General features: G+C 37.7%; 1 protein-coding gene across 2 annotated transcripts in view; it reads left to right on the top strand.

Annotated features, from left to right (window-relative positions):
* ZBBX (zinc finger B-box domain containing) overlaps window positions 1–19,866 on the top strand; it is a gene marked incomplete at both ends in the record, with an annotated part of 104,919 nt that extends 85,053 nt beyond the window's left edge. For both annotated transcript variants that reach the window (XM_082654160.1, XM_082654159.1), the window contains 5 exons: window positions 2,830–2,983; window positions 3,724–3,840; window positions 9,398–9,655; window positions 17,835–17,973; window positions 19,740–19,866. In XM_082654160.1, coding sequence (XP_082510286.1) covers window positions 2,830–2,983; window positions 3,724–3,840; window positions 9,398–9,655; window positions 17,835–17,973; window positions 19,740–19,866 — 795 coding nt within the window. The remainder of the gene's footprint in view (window positions 1–2,829; window positions 2,984–3,723; window positions 3,841–9,397; window positions 9,656–17,834; window positions 17,974–19,739) is intronic.
* Between the last annotated feature and the right edge of the window lie 1,511 nt (window positions 19,867–21,377).

Here is a 21,377-nt window from a genome sequence, read left to right as displayed (position 1 = left end):
TGATCCATGTCTATTTTTTTTTTTTTTTTGCGGTACGCGGACCTCTCACCGCTGTGGCCTCTCCCGTTGCGGAGCACAGGCTCCGGACACGCAGGCTCAGCGGCCATGGCTCACGGGCCCAGCCACTCCGCGGCATGTGGGATCTTCCCGGACCGGGGCACGAACCTGTGTCCCCTGCATCGGCAGGCGGACTCTCAACCACTGCGCCACCAGGGAAGCCCGATCCATGTCTATTGATGCCCTGATGTATCTGGCAAAAGTTAAACCCCAATCCCTTCTAGGAAGACATTCCCACAATTTAGCCAATAACAGATTCCCCAAATCAATGCCCACGGCAGCTGAATTTCTCCCTTTCCCCCAGTGAAGAAAACAATTAATCATAGAATGAATTTCTGCAAACAGAACAAACAAGGACTCTGATTTTCCAGTTTCCATGGGGCAGCATGCGGAGGGCTAGGTGACACCTGCCCATGCTGTGTACTGTGTTATAAGAGAGGAATTCTGAGCATATAGAACCCAATTCTTTTATACTGGGCGTCAGCCTGCCTGACCTCTGCCCTGGGGGGGACATTATTTTCTGTAACCTAATAAAAGACATTTGGCAAAACTCACAGATACATAATCTGTGGTAATTCACATAATGGAAAGCAATGTAACAATTAAAATGAATGAAACATAGCTACTTTTATTAACGTGGATACATTCTCAAAAATGTGATGTTAAAGTTTAAATATGAAAGGATACATAGAGTAAATATAAGTCTGATAGCATTTTTGGAAACATTTAAGATAATTGGAACTTTTTATGGACACACTCAGATGAAATAATAGTCAAAAACTTACATTGTAATAGTGTATGTCAACTTCAATACAATAATATAATAAATTCTACTTATAAAGTCTAATATATATATTTTTGGTATAGATATTTGAAGCAAGTCTTTTAAATTACTGATATTGTGTGAGAAAGTTATATTATGTGTTGTACATATCTATATATTTAAAGTATTTCATCATTAAAATTGAAATGTTAAAAAACTACTAATTTTGATCTCTTATACTACTATTGTAAAAAAAATAAGTGGCAAATGATTATATCATAGAACCACAGTGCTTTACACTTAGTGGTAGAATCTACTTTCTTTTCATCCCTAATGACTCTACATGAACTGCTTTTACTCTTCCCCTGCCCTAGTAGAAACCATTCCCTGAGCAGAAACTATTTAGAAATCAGTTCTGCTCCAGTAGAAAATTCAGGAGTGGACAGTAGGGGCAATTTTAAGCAGTGGCATTACTTGACTTCAAAATGGAGTATAAGACAGTACATTTTGCACTTCAGTTTCCAGAAATTGAGTTCTTCATAAAGGTGTGGAATTGAGTACTAAGTTGTAAAGCAGCAGCAGTGAGGTAGGAGCATGTGCCAGGAAGAACATGGACTAGTCGGGGGCTCTTGGTTTTGAATCTGAAACCTCCAATAGTTAACTTGGTGACATTGGGCAAACAAGCAAATTCACTCTCATTGTTCTCTGTTAGCCTAGGCTTTCAAAGAAACTTCCATATTTTCAATTGTCTAATCCAAATATGAGCTCCACTAGAGCTGAAGGGGTCCTGTGAATTTATTTTTCTTTTTCTTTTTTTTTGCGGTACGCGGGCCTCTCACTGTTGTGGCCTCTCTCGTTGTGGAGCACAGGCTCCGGACGCGCAGGCTCAGCGGCCATGGCTCACGGGCCCAGCCGCTCCGCGGCATGTGGCATCTTCCCGGACCGGGGTACGAACCGGTGTCCCCCGCATCGGCAGGCGGACTCCCAGCCACTTCGCCACCAGGGAAGCCCATTCCTGTGAATTTTTGATCAGTGTCTGGGAGAGCCAGTGAAGGCGTCATGAGTAGGGTGGACTTGGACTTGTCTTTGAAGGAAGTGCTTTATTGGTCACTAGCTTGGTTTTGTAATATCATTTATATGATTTATACATTTGAGTAGAGTTATCGTAATTTTCTTTGTGTGATTACCACCTTGAACCAGACGGCATCTGGGCATTAGTTAGATACATTATGGAACTGTTAAATACTGATAGCCACTCTGATTGTATTTTAAGTCCATCCAGAGCTCTCACTGGTACATCTCCAATCTGTTTCCTACTAGACCCATGTACTTTTTAAATCCCATATTTATATTCTCCCTAGGATGAAAGCATAACAAAATATGAATTCATAGGGTGGTGGAGCAAGCCTAGGTTTCAGATCAGCTAGATCTGTATATTCAAAATCTAGGTCTGCTAGTTTCTACCTGTATGAACTTCACAAATTACTTAGCTCACCCTTGCCTCAGTTTCCTACTGGTATATTTTATTCATGGTGAATGTTTTGTTAACTTGGATTTTCTCTGTGACCATGATCAGATCAGATTTGTTTCCCTCAGTATTTTACTTTCATCTCTGAATTTATTTTATGTATAGACAAAGACACTACTAATACAAAAGCACAGCATATGAGACTCTATTTTCCAGAGTAATTTATGTGCAAAGACACTGAGGGAAGAAAATAAAGGAAAGGAAAGAGATAGGAAAACTTTACTTTTTTTTTTCGTGAACTTCTGTCCTCCTTAGATTTGATGGCAACTTTCAGATTATTACTGTAATTGTGGTTTGTGCATTTTTCCGAATTTACTCTATATAAATGTTGTGTTATTACTTATGTCTCCACAACTAGAACCTAAACTTGATGTGGGCAGAATCCATGCCAAGAACATAGTAGGCGCTCAGTGAATGAACGTGCTGGTTTGTGTGGATGAGATAAAATAAACTTAACTTTGTTGAATATTTTGTTTCCTAGTTATTACAAGAAATAGCCCTCAGAAGTAAGCCCATAACTGAACAATATCAAGGACTTGAAAGATTCTTTGCTTTCGATAAAAATGAAAGACTCAACTTACTTCCTTCTCATAGCTTAGAATGCAGCTACTCCAGTACTAGGATTACAATTGCAGGTAAATTCAGACATAAAATCAGACGGCCTGTGGACCGAGCTAACAGTTTTCTGACACCTTTTTTTAAAACAGTTTGTCAACATCTTAGGAAATACTGGGCAATTCTGTTCAACAAATAAATCATTTCCTTCTTTTCTGGCTGGAATTATTAACCCTGTCAGAGTTGCCATATATTTATATTTAAGGCTACTGTCAGAAAACATGGCTATAATGAGACTGAGAGAGATTATTTTCGTATTTTAGAAGTGTGGCCCTTAATAAATTAATAGTAATTCTTCAAATCACTTGATTAACTATCAATCAATCAGTGTTAAGTATTGTACGATAATTCTTAAATGCCATCTTAAAATCTTAGGATCTGTGAGATTTCTGAGACATATCCATCATTTTCTTTTAAAGCCATGTCTTGGTGTCGCCTGTATTCTTAAATTTCCTATGTATTCAAATATATTTTTTCACATACAAATGATTGTATTTTATGTTATATTGCTGTATACTTTTAAAAATATTTGTTTCTGTTCAAACTTGTATGTGTGTGTGTGTGCAATATCTTTGAAATTTAGAATTTTTCCTTTTGTTGTATAATTATGAGATTTTCTTTCATAATATATACCTCACTGTTATAAATGTTTTTTATTTAGCTAAATATTATCCAGTAAGGCAATACATATAATAAAGCAACAATATGGATGTCTCCTCTTTGTCAACTTTATATAATTTTACCACTTTTCCATTTTTAGGAGACAGAGAATGGATCCCAGACCATAGCGTAAGTGCCTATGCTGATAATGCAGTTGCCTTGGGTGTTCTGAAGAGAGCCCAGAGCGCATCATCAAGGAGAACACAGCAAAAGACTGGTAAGATTGGCTGTAAGGCTGCAGTGCCGTATTGGTGGCTCACTTCATTTATTAGTTTGTCTCTTAGCAGTTTACTAGGCACCTGAAAATTAGTTTTTGCAGTTACTTAATTTAAACTTACTCATTTAAACTGTCCTGGACTTTTCTTCCAAAACCAAAAAACCAAGAGTAGTCTTTATTCTTCTCAAAAACATAAATTTTACAGTCTTAGCTCCTTTCTGTAACAGTGTATTAGAGATTAATATTTTTAAAATGTAGCTCAGGATATGGCATATATTTTGAACAACGCTTATAAAATACATGCTGGGTTTCATTACACTTTCAGGAAAGAGTATATCTATACTAGATTTCGCATACTCCTCTTCTTGATTCGTATTATGATCACACAAAGCCATAAGATTGCTACTTGCTGCTCTGGTTAAGAAACCTCTGCTTTAAACCTGATGCTTAATATGTTGGCCCTGGAATCTTGATTTCAGTTCATTAACTCTATCTTCTAGCCAAAATAATTTCAAGATTTTCTATAGGATAACTCTTTCGACATATTGAATGCTCATTGCAGTATTTTCCTAGTGAGGGTAGGCAGAGAATTTTGGCATGATTAAAATCAATAGTATTATTAGATCATTATTGTTATCCTAAAATACCTTCTGAAGTAGGTTTGCTTTGTGCTGAATTTCAGATGAAGTTGTAATAGATGACTGAGGAATTAAGGCAATGCAATACACGTGCTGAGTATGACAGCACTGTGCCGGGCCCTGGGAGAAAATGGTTGCATAAGGCACGTTCCCTGATCTTTGGGAGAAATACTTGACAAAGGGGACTGTTTGCCTTCGTCTAAAGGCCATCTTCAAGCTAGAAATTTAATTACATATGATTTGTCCAAATATGTAAGGTTTATATGTCTCTCTTGCCCTAAATCCTATGATTAAAACTACTTGGCTAGCTTAGATTCTTTCCATGTGCATTTATGTTGAGAACCTGTCAGATTTTAAAAGGTATTTTTTTTAGTGGAAAATCCATTCATTTATGATAAATGTTTTTTGGCTCTATAATTAGGAACCTATTCTCACATCAAAGTCTAGGGCAGCTTTAAATATTCTGACTGCTTCCTTCTGAGGCAGTCAAAGATACTTCTTAAAGTCACTATATATTGATTAAAAACAAGTTCACATGCATGCTATGAGAATTTGTTACTAAGACAAATTTTTTTTTTTTTTGAAGATGTTGGGGGTAGGAGTTTATTAATTAATTTATTTATTTTTGCTGTGTTGGGTCTTCGTTTCTGTGCGAGGGCTTTCTCTAGTTGTGGCAAGCGGGGGCCACTCTTCATCGCTGTGCTCAGGCCTCTCACTGTCGCAGCCTTTCTTGTTGTGGAGCACAGGCTCCAGACATGCAGGCTCAGTCGTTGTGGCTCACGGGCCTAGTTGCTCCACAACATGTGGGATCTTCCCAGACCAGGGCCCGAACCATGTCCCCTGCATTGGCAGGCAGATTCTCAACCACTGCGCCATCAGTGAAGCCCAAGACAAATCTTTATATGTAAGTAGCCAAATGCCTTTAAGTATCAACTTAGAGTGATCAGTTGAAATCAATAATTTACTATAAAAAACATTTGAAGGAGCACCTACTTGAGGCCTGGTGCTGGTGATATAAAATAAACCTTCTTCCCAGAAGCCCGAAAGCTTAGAGTCCAGTTCAAAGGCTCTCGAATGTGAGCATGAACATAATCACCTGGGAAACCTGTTGCAATGAGGATTTTTCATTGTCACTCTTAGAGATTCTGATTCATTAAGGCTGAGATAAGGTCCAGGAATTTGCATTTATTTTATCAACAATTCCATGTCATGCTGATGTAGATAGTCCAAAAATCATACTTGGAGAAAACTGCTGTTTAGACATGTAAATACATAAATTGTACCATATGTATTAATAATAAAAGGTTTATGAAAGAACCACAAGTAACATGCTTCTGGAGACTGATAGGTAACTAATAATAGTACATATGATCAGTCATAATAGAGGTAGATGCATGTGCAGTCTTTTAGGAATGGAGATAGTAAAATGATTGCTTTGCCATTGAAACATGTTGATATTTAAGATGTTAGAGAGTAGGTGACATTTCAGACAAATCTTAAAGCATTATTAAGACTTCCCAGTTAGAGGTGGAAAGAGATGCCTTTCTGGACAGAGATAGTGGCCTGAAATAAAAATGAAATTTTCCTGACTGTGCCACAAGTTACAGAAATCTTATGTTCTGAACTGATGCCAGTATATAAAGGAATTCCTCTTTCTGTAAGATTTTTAAGTTCGTGAATGTAAAAACATGATAGCTATGAAATACATGTATGTTGAGCAGGAAGTCCATTGCTTCTCCCCACCCGCTGCCCAAACCTACTGCTCCCCGACTCCGACTTCCTATCTCTGTAATCTGAGGAAATTATAGATTAACACTGATCACAGTTATACTATAAATATAACAGAAGAAATTGTCCTTGGTATTAGCTCAATAATATAGTCTATGATTACTAATAAGACCAGTGAAATATTGGGAAAATAATGTAAAATGGTGCTTTGGGTTACATTAATGGGCATAAGAATGCCGATATATAAAAAATATTAATCACTCACTGAAGAGTCTTTAATACAATAGTAATTATTACTATTCTAAATAAAACATTAGAAGTGGATGAAACATAAGCAGAGCAACATGCTTTTTGCATACTGTTTCAATAACAAGTAGCATTCTGACCAAAGGACTCAATATTTTTTCCCTGGATAAAGGTCGCAAAACATTATTGTCTTTTGATATTCTTGCTCCACTGTGTAAATTACTGAGAATTTATACATTAAAAAAATGTATTTTCTAAGAGTTCCTGAAACATATATGGGAATATTATTTACATTGCCAATGATAGCATAAGTTACTTCCAAAAGGAATTTCTTATGTTTTATAATCTACAAACTGGACTTTAAAAAAAAATATGGGATGATCCCTTTAGTTGTGGCATTTTTCATTAGTGCCCGTCTTAACTGGTTCTCTAATCTTAACCCTAGCAATAACACTAATAAGCTTATACAGGAAACACCAGAGGAAATGACATACCTAAATGAACAAAATAAAATCAAGGACCACCTGAAGCCTCACTGTCTTTCTATGTTTTAGGTACTTTAAATTACACTTTGCGTATATGTCCAGTAAGAAAGATGGTCTGTCTCTTTGCTGTGTGCTAAGCATAAGTCTGATCCAACCCCAGTGTACTTGTTTTTTCTCAGCTGGGATCAATTAACCTCTAATACTGTAGCAGCCAGATGTTGTTATAAGAGTTCAGCAAGCGTTTGTACTCTCCTGAATTTTCTGAAGGGCATCTACATTATGTTAAATTTTTCTCACCTCATGTTTGCCTGTGTTGGCAGAAGTCCAGTTCTTCCTAATAACTTCTTTTGTTTGTTTATTTTTTAATATTTATTTATTTTTTCTTATTAGTCATCCATGTTATACACATCAGTGTATACATGTCAATCCCAATCTCCCAATTCATCCCATCACCAACCCCCCTGCCGATTCCCCCCCTTGGTGTCCTTGTTTGTTTATTTTAACGAGTTTTAAATTCCTTTTAATTTTGACTGAGACATAGCACAATACAAATAGAAGGGTGTGGTTTTCTCTATAGATCTAGAAGTTTCTATTTATATAGCTGAATTACTGTTATACTCTCTGACCTTTACTTCCACCATTACTGTTCCTGCTTCACTCTTGGGAATGGCAAGTTTGTTTTTCTTGATGGCTATAAATAAAATATTGATTCCTTACATATTACAGGTAAAATCATTTCCAAATTCTAGTCATTAAAATAAATCTTAGGGATATTTACATTTATTTTTTAAAAAACATAGGCACGTTTTTGTCAGTTATTTTTCTTCAGAATTGTCTCTGAGCACAAATAGACACAAAAAGGTCAGAATCTTAATTTATTCACAATTTCACTCCCACAAAAATTGTTTTCAAAATTGATTTCTGAAATGTTCATTAAAATTGGTGCCCTTTGGGACTTACCTTAGTCAGTTTTAATTGCTTAAATAATTACATACTGCATTAAGATTCTTCTTAGGGTAGTAGCTATCTTCAAAATAGATCTTTTAAGTTAAAAATAAAAGACAAACTCCATAATCATTAACCGTTTAATACATGACAATTACCTGTAGCCACCCTTCTAAATCTTACATTTTCCTTTGAGTCAATAGAGTGGGCATAATGTTATATGGCATATGTTAAGTCAAATCATGACTTTTATGATAATGACAATAGCACTTCTTTAAAGAATCCAATATTTTACACAAAGGCAATTTATATTAAGGGAATGCAAGATTATCTTATAAATTATTTACATTTAATATATATATTTTACATCTTTATTGGCATATAATTGCTTCATATATACTTTATTGGAGTATAATTGCTTTACAATGGTGTGTTAGTTTCTGCTTTATAACAAAGTGAATCAGTTATACATATACATATGTTCCCATATCTCTTCCCTCTTGCGTCTCCCTCCCTCCCACCCTCCCTATCCCACCCCTCCAGGCGGTCACAAAGCACCGAGCTGATCTCCCTTTGCTATGCGGCTGCTTCCCACTAGCTAGCTATATTTATCTAAATCAGAACAATGATTCAGGATATTAAAAATATACCTGCACTATGCATTTCCAAATTTATGTCTTGAATATTCATTCCCTTGGCCTTTTTTAAAGAACCTTGTGAGCAGTACCAAATGATATATAGTTATGCTCTGTTAGTATGTTTTGAACGGATTATGTTTTCCTACTATGAAAGAAACACACATATTGAAGAAACCAACTAAGTCAACCTTTGAAATAGATCAAGATAAAGTGGTCACTACCCTACTGGAACAAAGTGATAACCTGACTCAGACCTGTGCTTCTGGAACTTTTCCACTGAAGCACCCTATAAAGTGGCTGAGAGTGAACTCATGTTTAGCAAAATTAGAGATGTGTTCTCAATTTCTTTAAAGCCTGTGTTTTTCTAAAAGATTTTGCATACTGGTCTATTTTGTCTCCATATCTGTTTTAATAGAAGAATGTTACACACCATCAAATAAAATTGGTCCACTAGGAAGTGATACCATGTTTATCCTATCCTCTTACAAGGCACAGTGTGGCATTGTCCTAGAATTGAAGATACAGGGCACAGTGGTTGGCTATGGGATAGATGATAAGATTGGGGTGTTGAATTGTTGTGGAATTGACTGGGTTTACAGATGTTTTGTTTTAGTTAATATTAAAATTAGCTTGCCTTTCTCTGAATGTAGAAAAAATTTGGGAAGAATAACCCAGAAGTGTTCTTTATGACATAGGAAAAGTAATTCGGGATTCACAAATTGAGGTAAACCAAAATGGATGATAATCTAAAGTTCATTTTCTCATAAACTCTGTTGCATGAATTTAGCTGTTCTAAGTTCAGGGGACTGGTCTTTTGTATCTTTAAGCACTCATTCAGAATTTTAAAAACAGTTGATTTAAATTTTTTTTATTTTAGGCTGGACATCACAGAGACCTTCAACAGCAAATTTACCACTTTGCAACTCTGTGAAAAGAAGTTCCAGCCGCCTTTCCTCTTCTCATCCCTGGTCAAGAAATACAGCTGCTCGATCACTCTCTAGAGCTGCTTCTGAAATTTCAGAAATTGAATATATTGATGATACTGACCATGACGAGCCTTTCTTAGACGACACTGCTGATCAACAAACCTTAGACAGTTTGGAAAAAGAATTAAATGCACTGAGAAATCCTGCAGGTAATGCTATTTTTTCACCATAGACAACATTAACTCTGCCTTCCACCTGATTCTTCATATCATCCTCCAAGAAAACAAGCCTTTCCCTTCTCTTTTAACCATCAACCTTTGTGTCTGTTGTCTTGACTATCCCCCGATGTCACCCTGAAAATGTTATAAAACATGTGGGTGCCCAGACATATCAGAGATAGTCCCCTTAGCTCACATAATACACAGTTAAATTGTGGCTTAAGGACCTTCATCCTTCATGCGGACATAAAAAAATTGTTTTTTCTCCTTCCTACAAACTCAGTGAGTGGCTAATCTCTGTTGCTTTATAAAAGCCATTGCCCAACACACTTTGAGAAGTGAGCTGTTCAATCTTTTTTTTTTTTTTCCCAGTACGCGGGCCTCTCACTGTCATGGCCTCTCCCGTTGCGGAGCACAGGCTCTGGACGCACAGGCTCAGTGGCCATGGCTCATGGGCCCAGCCGCTCTGTGGCATGTGAGATCTTCCCGGACCGGGGCACGAACCCATGTCCCCTGCATCAGCAGGCTGATTCTCAACCACTGCGCCACCAGGGAAGCCCAGTAATTCAGCATTCTTAAAGCGCTTAAGCTCCTCCTTATTTTCAGAGAAATTGTCTGCTATTGTATATTTGAGTTGCTTTTCTGTTCCATTTGGCTTTCTCCTGCTGAGACCTGTTTTGTTTATGTTGGATCTTACATTTTCTTCAACTGTTTTAACCTGTTTTTATCTTCCTTTGCATTTACTGACATCTTCTATGTCAGAATTTCAATTTTCAGCTGGTTTTAGTCCATTCTTTATTGATTGACTTAATAAATTAGCCCTTTACAGGTATTGCTTTGACTATTTTTGGTAATTTTTACTTTGATATAATTTCAGATTTACAGATAATTGGCAAGAACACAAGAATAGTACAAGGAACTGCCATATACACTTTACCCAGTTCACCACCTGTTTGTCTCTTACCTCATTTGCGTATATGTACACACAAACACAACCCTGTTTCTGAACCATTTGAGAAGTTATGAACATCATGACCCTTTTCTAAAAAATACTTCAGTGTATTTTCCACGAACAACAACATTTTCTTATATAACCAGGGCACAATGATCAAAATCAGGAAATCTAACAATGATGCACTATAATTCTCTAATCCACAGTGCGTATCTAATGTTTTCAAATTGCCTCAGTGATGTTCATTATAGCTTGTTTTTTTCTGGTGCAAGATCCAGTCCAGGAACAAGTGATCATTTAATTTATTATCCTTTTTGATGTCTGACATGTTGTTGTTTGATCTTTGATATTAGTTTTATTCTTTTTCAAAATGTCATTTTCATTATTTCTTCTGTAGCGCAAGGACTTATGGGGGAATTTTGTTATGGTCTTGATCTGTCATCTACCAGATTGGTCTTTCATTTAATCATTCTTTGTGTGCTGTGGATTCTTGGATTCCAGTTTGTTTGCATAACTAGTTGCTGTCAGTTCCATGTATCTTACTTGCTCACATGCATTGTGGGTGGCTTTGCTCATATCTTCTGTCTTTTCTGATATAGTGAGACTGCATTCTCCCTGAAACTCTCTCCACCTGTACTGAGATGTGTTAATCTTCTCTTTGGAGCTACTATTTGGGGGTTGGCTGTTGTACTCTTTTCTGTATCCTGCTGGCTCAAAGGCACAGGAAGGATACATGAAGGACTGGGGAGTTTAACCTCTTTTGTTGGAGGATCTGGGCTCTTTTGTCTTTTTTTCTGGATTTTATTAAACACCAAACTTTACTGGACCTGATTTCAAGTGTATTCTGTCCCTGGGGGGACACCTGCAAGTTTGCAGTTTTCTTGCCTCTGCTGAGATCTTCTGGTGGATGTTTTAGGGCTTGAAAATATTTATAATGTTTTCTCCTTACTTCCCCTTCACCCACTTTTCTCTAAATCCGTGTGGTATTAGTGAGACTTGTCAGCACCTTAGATGACTCTCCTCTTCCTGTTACTAGTTTGTGTGCTTACTGGGTGGGGAGGGGAGGGGGTGGACAGCAGTAGCCCCCAGCTATACCTGAATGAATCTTCTGTTTATTCCTTTGGTTGTCCCTTGTCAAAGTTTATTATGTGAACTTGTACCTCTTCCTTTGGTTCTTTTTATGATTTTATTTTATTTTTTATTTTTCTGCTTTTTCCATTCATTTCATTAGGGGTTGGGGGAGGAGAGATTGTGGTCCATCTTTACCTGTCATTCATTTGCCTGACTCCACATTACTAAGAATCAAATGGAAATATCCTTGGAGGTAATTCTCACATTAAAAGCCAATTCTAAAATGAAGCGTGTCAGGTCTGAACTGGATCAAAAGGATAATCATACAATTTTATATCAGAAGGTGAAAGGTTTTTTATTTTGATAAATTGATAAGTTCCATTATTTACAAATGAAATATTTTAAAAACAGTGGTCTTTCTTTGTTTCTAACCTCTCAGCTTTTCCATTTCCTCTGTCAGGTTTGTCCTTACATGCTTCACTTTTTCTCCGTGTCACTCATTTCCTCGTACTCCAACACCAATATTTTCACTAGAATACATAACTTTTCATGTATAAAAGCAAGCACCCACTATGTAGCCTGTGAACCGCCAGGGCTTTCTGATAGTTCAGGAGCAGAATGCAATCACTTATACACACTCTACCCAGGAACAGCTCTCTTTCTATCTGGGAAGATTGGCCTTGGAGGAGTGCACAGCTTTGGAGACACTCACCTGGAGCTGAGGAAGGAAGAGGACAGCACATCAGCTGAATCGTCCCAACAGTCAGTGAGGGGACAGATGCTATGGTGCAATCAGGCCCTACTCTAGAAAATTCACTGATTCAGCACAGGCTTTTGTGTTCTGTTCAGCATCACTGGGCAGAAAAATTCCACCTACATGTCACTACCCATGGTGCATTCTGGAGAAACTTCATGAGGTCTGGTGTCACACAGACACAGCTACACAATTGGACTCTTAAGCAAATATATATGAGTTCGCACCCCTGTGAAACCTGCCTTTTTGTGAGCAGCAGACCTTCTGACTTGTTTTTTGTTAGCTCTAGGATAGACACATCCACTTCCCCTAAGTTCTAGGAAAAGAGCCAAGGAGCCTGGAGAAGAAAAGACACAAAATAACTATAATACATTGAGTAGTTTCTCCTTTGACTCTGATTGCTAAAGCTGACAGTAGAGCCATTTCAAAAGGAGGTGGGGCCGGCAGGGGGCTAGGGATGTGCGCGCGCACGTGCACATGTGTGTGTGTGTTTGTGCGCACATGTATGCAGGTTGCAGATACAACTTCCTGCTGAATCAGGAGACAAGGGGCAGCAAGGCAGGTGGTTGAGAATCAGGCTCTGGGGCCAGGGGTCCAGCTCTGAAACTCTGAAATTCCTACCTTCTTGACATTGGGCAAATTACTTTCTTAAACTCACGCTGCATCCGTTTCCATGTATGAAAGATGAGTATGATAATAGGCCCTATCATAAAATTGTTCAGTGATTGAATTTGAGTACAGGTATATATTAAATATTATATTTATAAAAATTTTCTCTCTCCACACACACACATGCACACACACATGCATTTTAACATTTAAGTGCCCAGCACATAGTCTGTCCTGAAAATACTGTTAAATTATATAAGAAACCCATGGGTGGTGCTTTTAACATACAGTAAAGTATGGTGCACTTCACAAGTCCAGTTTTTAGTCAAAAACATATAAAAGCTGTTTCTATTCTAGAACTATGTTTTTTTCTGGGCACTTTGAGGATTATAGTTAGCTATAGTTCAGGCTGTATTTTTACTCCCTCCACAAATATCTTTGTAAATAACACTATAGTCACTCCCTTAATGAACTCAACATACCAGTATAATTTACTTACCAAGGCATTTTTTCAGTTTTGGGATATTGTTATAGCCTGAAGAATTTGGAAATATCAGAAGATATGCATTATGAGAAAGTATCAGTAATAATACACAGTAAAGCATTCATCTTTTCAATAGGTAAAAATGATTCATTTGTTTTAAACTCATTCTGATTTGTGGTTTAAGAGTTTTTGTGGGGCTCCCCTGGTGGTGCAGTGGTTGAGAGTCCGCCTGCTGATGCAGAGGACACGGGTTCGTGCCCTGGTCCGGGAAGATGCCGCGGAGCGGCTGGGCCCGTGAGCCATGGCCACTGAGCCTGCGTGTCCAGAGCCTGTGCTCTGCAACGGGAGAGGCCACAACAGTGAGAGGCCCGCGTAACGCAAAAAAAAAAAAAAGAATTTTTGTGGTCCTTAACATTTCCATGGCAATCTTATGCTTCTACGAGCCCAAAGGTACTGAACCAAGTAATTAAAGAGAGGAAGGAAAAGACTTTTTCTTAAACAAGAAAGAATAAAAATCTACCTGATACTAGCAGATGTAGCCATACTGCCTGTGAAGTAAAAGAGTGAGGCAGTAGTTTCCTGAGTAATGAAAAGGTTGACCATCAAGTAAGATATTAAACTGTAAAAGGGCTAATCAGGATTTATAGTTAGCTAATTAACTAGATAACCCTTGTAAAGACAGTCAGGTTAAGTTGGGTTAGAATGGCAATCTGTTTGCTTTAGGGCATCTGAATTTTGGAAAAAAAATTGAGTGACACATAAAAGTGAAAGTCAACATATTAAATACATTCTGATGTAAGGAATATGAAACCATTCAGTGAGTAGTAATAATCACTGTTTGTTCTTCCATGAAATGTTGCTCCATTTGATCTTCACAGCTACCCCGTGAGGTAGATGGGGCCGGTGCTGCTTTTAGTCCCCCCTGTGTGGCTACAGTAACTGAGGCTCTGGATGGGGCAGTAACTGCCTCCCCTGGGTGCTCAGAAGCCCCCAGGCACAAACCCAGGCAAGTCTGCCCCACATTCCTTTGTCTTACCACCAGACCACAGTGCCACTTAAACAGTGTGAAATCCTTCCTTCAAATCACTATTGTGATCACTTGAGAGGGAGAGGGTGTGGGCAGAGTGAAGGCAAAGGAGAGAAGGGGTGGAGGATAAAGAAGGCAAGACAGTGGGTGAGGAGGAAGACGCTGGCGGGCTGGGCATAGGCTCACAGGTTACAGGGCGAGGGTCCTGGTTGTCACACCTCCCGAACATTGGGGTGTCCTTTGTATGTGTATCTAGTTCTTGTTTTTGTTGTTGGTGGTGAATTCCTTATTGGGAAATAGCCTGTCTGCTTTGTTTTTGTTCTTTGAAGTTTTTAACCTGTTTCTTTGGTCCTGCCTTTCTTCTTTACTTCTTTTTTTTTTTTAACAGCTTTATTGGAGTATAATTGCTTTACATTGTTGTGTTAGTTGCTGCTGTATAACAAAGTGAATCAGCTATATGTATACATATATCCCCATATTCATATGTGTTTATTTCCCCGTAGAATAAAGTTTTATGTACATGTTTTAAATGACCTGAGTTTTAGAAATACACTGTAGAACTTCGTATTTAGTCCATTTTCCTCCTTGGCCGTTCTTTATTATTGCATTTAAGAGATTCTTCAGTGATCAGAGAACATACACTCTTACTCCAGGGATAGAAAAGATTTAATTTCAGTCCACTCCTCAACAATCAGCTGACTTGACCGTTATAAAGTAAAATCTCCAATGTAAGCATCAATGCAGTCTTCCTTGGTCCTGTATGAGGAAAATCAGAAGACTTAGGTTTTTGTACGGTTGACCTCTTAGGTTTTAACGCTAACCTGCAGTAGGGTTTTTGTTAGCAGTTTTATTTTTCTCTGCCTTGAAAGTCAAGTGATGTCACCTTTGTTCCTGCTAACTTCACAAGGTATTCTGAAATATAATTTTGAGAATGAATAATTTTACAAAAATAGTCTCATCCTATTTGCACAATTTGAATTAGCTCTGCACTCATTCAGTTAGGACTCAAATGCCTAACAGAGGTTGAATATCTCTCCTGGTGGGATTCCTTAGATCTAAGTATCACCATTGGGTTTTAGCACTGTGGTTCTACCAATTCCAAATTCTGAATTGACTGCTTTCCCACGGGTAACATTCTCTACCACCGGGGTATGTGAAGGGACCTTGCCTGCCTGTTTTCTTTCATCTTGTGGAAAAACAGGAGAGAAGATAGTAGCCTAATGCTAAAGAATTAGATTCTGGAACATAGTGATTTATTATTTCGGTGAGCTAAAAGAGCTTAGGTTGAGTTCCAGTTCTTCTGTTATGTAGTTACATGACTTTGAATAAGTTATCAATCCCCGGTGGGCCCTCAATTTCCTAATCTCCAGCAAGTGGGGATGGGACAAAAATTTTAGCTGAGGAATCTTTTGTTTTTCTCAAAGTTAATCTTATAGAGAGTTCCCAAACATAAACGAGACCAGGGAAAGCTGTCCTGCTTGCTTTGGGGTGGCGGTGGGAGCCGCAGCCTTATCCCTCAGCCTACTGAATTTCTCCACGTATTGTAATTTAGAAGTCACTGGGATTTTAAGGACACTTTCAGTCGTAAATGTATTGAGCTCTATCTTGCAGGAGGAATAATCTAAGTTACCTTCTGTAGGGGAAGCTCTGCTTGCTTAAAAACTTCAAGTTGGGCTTCCCTGGTGGCACAGTTGTTGAGAGTCCACCTGCCGATGCAGGGGATGCGGGTTCGTGCCCCGGTCTGGGAGGATCCCACGTGCCGCGGAGCGGCTGGGCCCGTGAGCCATAGCCTCTGAGACTGCGCGTCCGGAGGCTGTGCTCCGCAACAGGAGAGGCCACAACAGTGAGAGGCCCGCGTACAACAACAACAAAAACACAAAAAACTTCAAGTTATTTCTAACCAGCCCCCCACCACAAAAGTATCTTTTGTCAAGTGTATAATACTCGTAGTTTGGTGTTTGGTCCTTCTGATCTTGGTGCTTTCATAAGAGTGAAGGGAGGAAGAGCAGCCAGTAGTTTTACGTTTTAAAAGTCTCCATAACATAACCTCATGTATAAGTTAGATGGCTCTTACAACTTTATCAATGACAAAACGAGGGCATTATGACCTAACATAGCAATTGTATTTATTTCTATACTTGACTTTTTGGTAGTTCATATAAGGATATGTTTGCTTATTTAGCTTGTACTGTTTGTCCTTACTCAGGCTGAATCACTGGCCAGATTCATGAAGATGAAGACGATTTAAGCCGTCACCCCTTTCACATACACATGGCTATTACCTACCCAAACAAAGCAAGGGAGTCTAAAAGGAAAGGGTAGCTTTTCCAAGACTAACCATTGCCTCAGACTGTGTGTGGGCAAACCTTTTAATTCTTAGAAGATAAAAAGATATAATAAAGTATTTAACATTCAGGCAAGTTTAGGAGTTGCCCAGTATTGCAACTTTAAAGAGGCTCACTTGATTTTCTTTGGAATTTGGGGAATTTTCAGGGCATTTGACACTTAAAATGTCAAAAAATCAAAATTCGTATACTAAAAAATCAATGTGGCTGGGTAAAGTAAGTCAGATAGAGGAAGGCAAATACTGTCTATACTACACTATCCAAAACTATACAAATATCACTTCTGTGTGGACCCAGAAAAAGCCAAAATCATAGAAACAGAGAAAAGTGGTGGTTACCAGGAGAGGATAGTGGGAGAAATGGGGAGATGTTAGTCAAACAGTATAAACTTATAAGATGAATAAGTTATAAGATGAATAACTCCTGGGGATCTAATGTACAGCATAGTGATTATAGTTAGTAATACTGTATTGTATACTTGAAAGTTGCTAGGAGAGGAGATCTTAAATGTTCTCACCACAAAAAAGAAATGGGAGTTATGTGGAATGATGGAGGTATAAACTAACACTATGGTGGTAATCATTTTACAATATTTGTGTCTCTAATCAACACATTGTTTTATACCTTAAACTTACACAATGTTACATGTCAATTGTATCTCAAAAAAGCTGAAAAAATTGGGAAATTTGCTAAAAATAAATCAGTGTGATTAACGTGACGATACCCATGCCCTCATTTGGAATCTCAGATCAAACATACCTCACGTTCAGCCCACCCCACCAATACTAAAAAGTTGAGGTGATTGAAAATCTGTACTGACCGTCTTTGTACTGCTTGTAGTTTACTTTGAGTAAACTTCCAGCACCATATGCTGTACATGTGTTTCTTGAATTTATGTGTTGAGAATGCATGAAATAAAATATTTCAGATCCTTCAGAAAAACTTTACAGCCTAACGTCAGAAGAGTTATCAGCCTTCAACAACCATTCGCTGAATACAAGTCAGACTACCCAGAATTTCCGTAAGAGCTCACGTGCGAGGGACCCATGTGGAGTTGAGGAACAGAGGTAGGTTAAATCTGCAGCTTATATGTACAGACAGTGCATAATAAAATTTTTGACAAGCCCCACCTCGTTATCTTTACTACAAAAAGAAAGATTGTCCTCATGTGTGTACTTTATATGTCCATTCTTTGTAAAATGTTTAGGTCCTTTGCTGACCTATTATCAGGATTTAGTGAAAGGCTTATGAAGTTCTTACTTTAACGTGAAGAGATAATTCTCTGCTGCACAATGTGTGTCAGGAAAATGAAAAAACATTTGGAATTTAATAATCCTTCAGCATTTCTTCTTATATTGAAAAACAGTTGCCTTGCTTGCATTCATTAACTTACTGAATTTCAACACTTTGCGTTAATAGCCTCTTACTCAATGTATAGAATGGAATATTGAGAAGTCTCCTTGAAATCAAGCCTAGATCATTAATGATAGCATATTTTAATCTGTATAACTTCATTGTTTCCTTACATAAGAACATTTATTTAGAGATGGTGATCTGTTTATAAGGAACATGGGTTATACTAATAAATCTTCAGAAAAGTAGTCTATCATATCAGGCTACTTTTGACATACTGGAATTCCCTGAAAAAGGAAGAGGGATTCTTCTAAAAAGACTGAGATAAATGTAAAATAAAAATCCCTTGAATTGTAAATTCCTTTGATTGGTTGAAGTCTAATATTGCAGTAAAAGGGAATCAAGAGTCCATTACTTTGTCTTTCTGAAGGAGGAAATCATTTAGCTGTGGTCCGAGGATTTTTGCATTTCTAACACCACGAATATATTTTTTTAAGGGATCATGTAAAGTTGCTATTTTTTCCCTAAAAAAGTCATTAAGAACAAAGTAACCAAACCAACTTCATGCTCTCACCACCATTTCATAAAAGGAAAGACATTTAGTACTAAATATAAAGAGAATATACTAATAGAATAAAGCACAGTTCTTTAAAATGAAAAATTTCATGAAAAAGTTATTACCTTGTCCTTCTTTTCTCAGGCCAGTGAAAACTTTTTTTTTTTTTTTTTTTTTAATCACAGTTAGATATGAACTGGTCCACCAACAAGAGTTTAGGAAATGCTGGTTTAGCCTGTGTTAGGCATAAAATCCAAAGAAGAGTTCTATCTGTCACAGGGTGAACTATTATATATTATTTAGTAGCATACATCGGCTGAAATTCTAGATAACTTGGACCAAAATATCTGAACTATGCAGGCTCCTCTCTGTTCCCCCATTCTACGTCTTTCCCCAAATTTCAGACAGCAACACACTAGAGTTTCCACGAGTTCCTTTCCACCATAAAATAAAATAACTATATAATTGCTGTTCTGAATTTTGGCTTTGGCATATCTTGACTGGCTATCCACATAGTCCTCATTTACCGCACCCAAAAGAGGTGATTTATCTGGCAGTCTATTCACTGGGATTCTGTTAAAGAGCCAATGTAATGATGAATGTTCTTAACGATGACCCGGAGGCTCTGTAAGTTTGTGAAGTACCTTCTGAATCATCAATGAACGACACAACAAGAGACCATAAAATCTCTCCTTGGTTCCACTGTGGCTTTATTTCTTGGGAGAGGGAGAATGATGGGGATCTCTCACTACAAGGAGGCTTTGTGTATTGGGCACATCAAAAATTATGGTCTCAGTCTAAGACAGCCCCCTCACATCTGCCTGCCTCCGATGACTTCAGCGTGTATAGTATTGATCAGAAGATAAATGAAGAGTTGAAACCTGGTTCTGTATATTGTGTATTGATCTTTTCATGTATTTCCAGCTCTTCTGAAAAAGATACTGAAATCCAGTCCTTGCTGACAGTTTCTGAAAGCAGTACGGATGAGGAGGAAGAAGATTTTCTTGACGAGCAACATGTCATTACACTCTCGTGGTCAAAGAGTACCTAATGATCATTTGTTCATTACTTTTTCCATTTTGCACCCAGAATAAAGCGAACAACTGAAAAAAGTAATCAAGTGATTACGTGTCCAGGTGCTGGAGATTTTTTTTTTTTTTTGCCGTACGCGGGCCTCTCACTGTAGTGGCCTCTCCCGTTGCGGAGCACAGGCTCCGGACGCGCAGGCTCAGTGGCCATGGCTCACGGGCCCAGCCGCTCCGCGGCATGTAGGATCTTCCCGGACCGGGGCACGAACCCGTGTCCCCTGCATCGGCAGGCGGACTCTCAACCACTGTGCCACCAGGGAAGCCCTGGAGATTTTGATGATTGTCTCTGATACTTCAAGGTTTGCAGACTAATAAAAGTTAGTGAAATTACAAGTTTAAGGGCTTTTTCTTCCAAATGGTATATTGTATGTCAAATACTAATCTATATCGCAGATCATATTAGTAAAATTTAGTGAAATTTAAAAAGTAAGTGGCGGGGGGTGGCGGTGGTGTGATGAATTGGGAGATTGGGGTTGACATATATACACTAATATGTATAAAATAGATAACTAATAACCTGCTGTATAAAAAAATAAATAAAATTAAAAAAAGGAAATTGATAAAAAGTAAGTTATAACTATGTCTCTAAGAACTTATCATAAGATGATACATGATTATATTTTTAAAATTAATTAACTAATTATTTTTATTGAAGTACATTTGATATATAATATTATATAAATTAGTAAATGATTATCTTTAAAGTAACACTAATTGTTAAATTACATTTTAAATAATTATGTCATCAATGTACATTTGATGGCCAAGTTATACTTGGTAGTATCATTAATTGAGCCTGGAATCCATTTTTTACTTTGGTGATTACAGCTTTTTTTTTTTTTTTTTTCTATTGGTGTTTTTGACATTTATAGAAGTTCTGGTAAGATCAAAAGTTTCTGCTGGAAGAGAAAAAGGGGACCTAAAATAAAGTGGACATAATACTTGCCATTCTCTGTTCTAGTAAAACACAGAAAAGATTCCCTAAGTATCTTATTTGGGGAGGGTCAGTGTGAAGGTTAATTTTTTGTGTCAACTTTGCCAGGCTAAGGTACTCAGATATTTGGTCACATTTTATTTTAGATGTTTCTATGAAGGTATTTTTTAGATGAGATTAACATTTAAATCAATAGATTTTGAGTAAAGCAAGTTACCATCCATAGTGTGTGTGGGTCTCACCCAATCGTTTGAAAGTCTTAAGAGAAAGAAGACTGAAATCCTCTAAGGAAGAGAGAATTCTGCCTTCAGACTGATTTCAGGTTCAAGCTGTGACATCAGCTCTTCCCTGGCCTCCAGCCTGCCAGCCTGCCCTATAGATTTTGAATTTGCTAGCCATCACAATTGGTTCTGTTTCTCTGGAGAACCCTGACTAATTCAAACATAGTTTGAAGGACTGTTGTGGTAGACAAAGAAAATAACACATTTGGAAGTGTTTTGCTAGTCTTGAGTGGTAGTGGATCTTGGAATTGGTAGGTGT

This window comes from Grampus griseus (assembly GCF_964374135.1).
Source record: "Grampus griseus genome assembly, chromosome: 5".
In the NCBI taxonomy this organism is placed as follows: domain Eukaryota; kingdom Metazoa; phylum Chordata; class Mammalia; order Artiodactyla; family Delphinidae; genus Grampus; species Grampus griseus.
This window is presented reverse-complemented; position numbering and strand designations above follow the sequence as displayed.